Below are 1,286 nucleotides of genomic sequence, written 5' to 3' on the forward strand. Positions count from 1 at the left end.
TGCCGTGTCCTCAAGAAGGACACGGGTGGGGTTCTCCACATCCACCACAACGTGGAGACTCCCCCTGCACCGACCCCGGTCCTGCCAGCTGAGTGGGGGTCTCCAGAGGCACAGCACCCAATGGAGGACACTGGGAACAAGACAGTGGGGGCCAGGATCAGACCTGAGTGGCAGAGGTGGGCTGAAACCACGGCAACACGGATCCAGGGACTGCTGGTGGAGCTGCATGGGCGGCCATGGCACACCAGAGTCCTGCACATCGAGGCAGTGAAGTCCTACGCACCTCATGTCCATCACCTCGTGTTGGACCTCGAGTGCCGGCCAGCACTGCCCACGTAGCTGGGAATGGGCCCTGTCGGGGCTCCAGCTCCCATGGAATGGTGCTGTCACAGCACCAGGAGCAGTGACAGCCTGGATGTGCCTTATGTCCCCTGCCCAGCCTGGATGTGCCTTATGTCCCCTGCTGCCAGCCTGGATGTGCCTTATGTCCCCTGCCCAGCAGTGCCTCCCTGTGCCCAGAGCACCCAGGGATGTGCTCCCTTGGGAAATCCCTCCAGAATCCAGGTCAAGGATGCAGTGAGATGGGGCTGAGAGCTCCCTGTGTCCTGCCCCGACTCTGCCAGTCTCTGCCCAGATTTTGGACACGTGGTGGCACTTTCAGCCCTGTTTCCACACAGGAGAGAACCACAGGGCTGAAAAACCTCGGGTTCCTGCTGGGTTCATTTCAACAGGTTGGGGACAGGCTTTGTGCTCGTATTTACCAACGTGCTTTTTTATTGTACTGGAAACAGGGCTGTTTATCTTGGCTTCTTCTTAATTTTTCAGAATTAAAGATGTTTCTCATACTTCTTGTTGGTGTCCAGTTAAAATGTGAACACTGGTGCAAGCATGGGGGCCTGGGAAGGCCGGGTCCCAGAGAGGTGTGTGGAGGGGCTCAGAGAGCAAAACCTCTGCTGGCATCCTCTGCCTGCAAGCCCAAAGCCCTCTAAGTATTCTGTGTGTACCCCTGATGGAGAGAACCTCTGCCGCATGAGGGAGCTCCCACTGGCCCTTTGGCGTCCCCATGTTTTTTCTCGTGTCAGTCTCATCTTCTGTCGGGCTGGGAGCCTCTGGCTCTCCAATCCCGTGACAGGGAGCCCCGGGGTGCGGCCGAAAGTGTGGGAAGAGCTGCGTCCTCGCGTTTGCTCAGGGCTGCTCCCAGCTGGCTTCCCCCGCAGGATCTGTGTGGCAAGAAGCCACCTCTCCACTGGTGAGAGCCCCACGCCTTGTCCTGCGGCGTGTGCTCG

The 1,286-nt window shown here is 58.9% G+C and overlaps 2 protein-coding genes across 3 annotated transcripts in view; both read left to right on the forward strand.

Annotated features, from left to right (window-relative positions):
* The window catches only part of TRMT12 (tRNA methyltransferase 12 homolog), a 2,987-nt gene extending 2,587 nt beyond the window's left edge, over positions 1 to 400 (forward strand). Inside the window, exon 7 of the mRNA XM_029959113.1 lies at positions 1 to 400. This exon is cut by the window's left edge and continues 1 nt beyond it. Within this exon, the coding sequence (XP_029814973.1) occupies positions 1 to 339 (339 nt within the window). The 3' untranslated portion in view covers positions 340 to 400.
* SYTL4 (synaptotagmin like 4) overlaps positions 1 to 1,286 on the forward strand; it is a 12,204-nt gene that overhangs the window by 2,885 nt on the left and 8,033 nt on the right. The window lies entirely within an intron of this gene.

This window comes from Manacus vitellinus, unplaced genomic scaffold (genome assembly GCF_001715985.3).
Source record: "Manacus vitellinus isolate BGI_N305 unplaced genomic scaffold, ASM171598v3 scaffold_19_pilon, whole genome shotgun sequence".
NCBI classification, from domain to species: domain Eukaryota; kingdom Metazoa; phylum Chordata; class Aves; order Passeriformes; family Pipridae; genus Manacus; species Manacus vitellinus.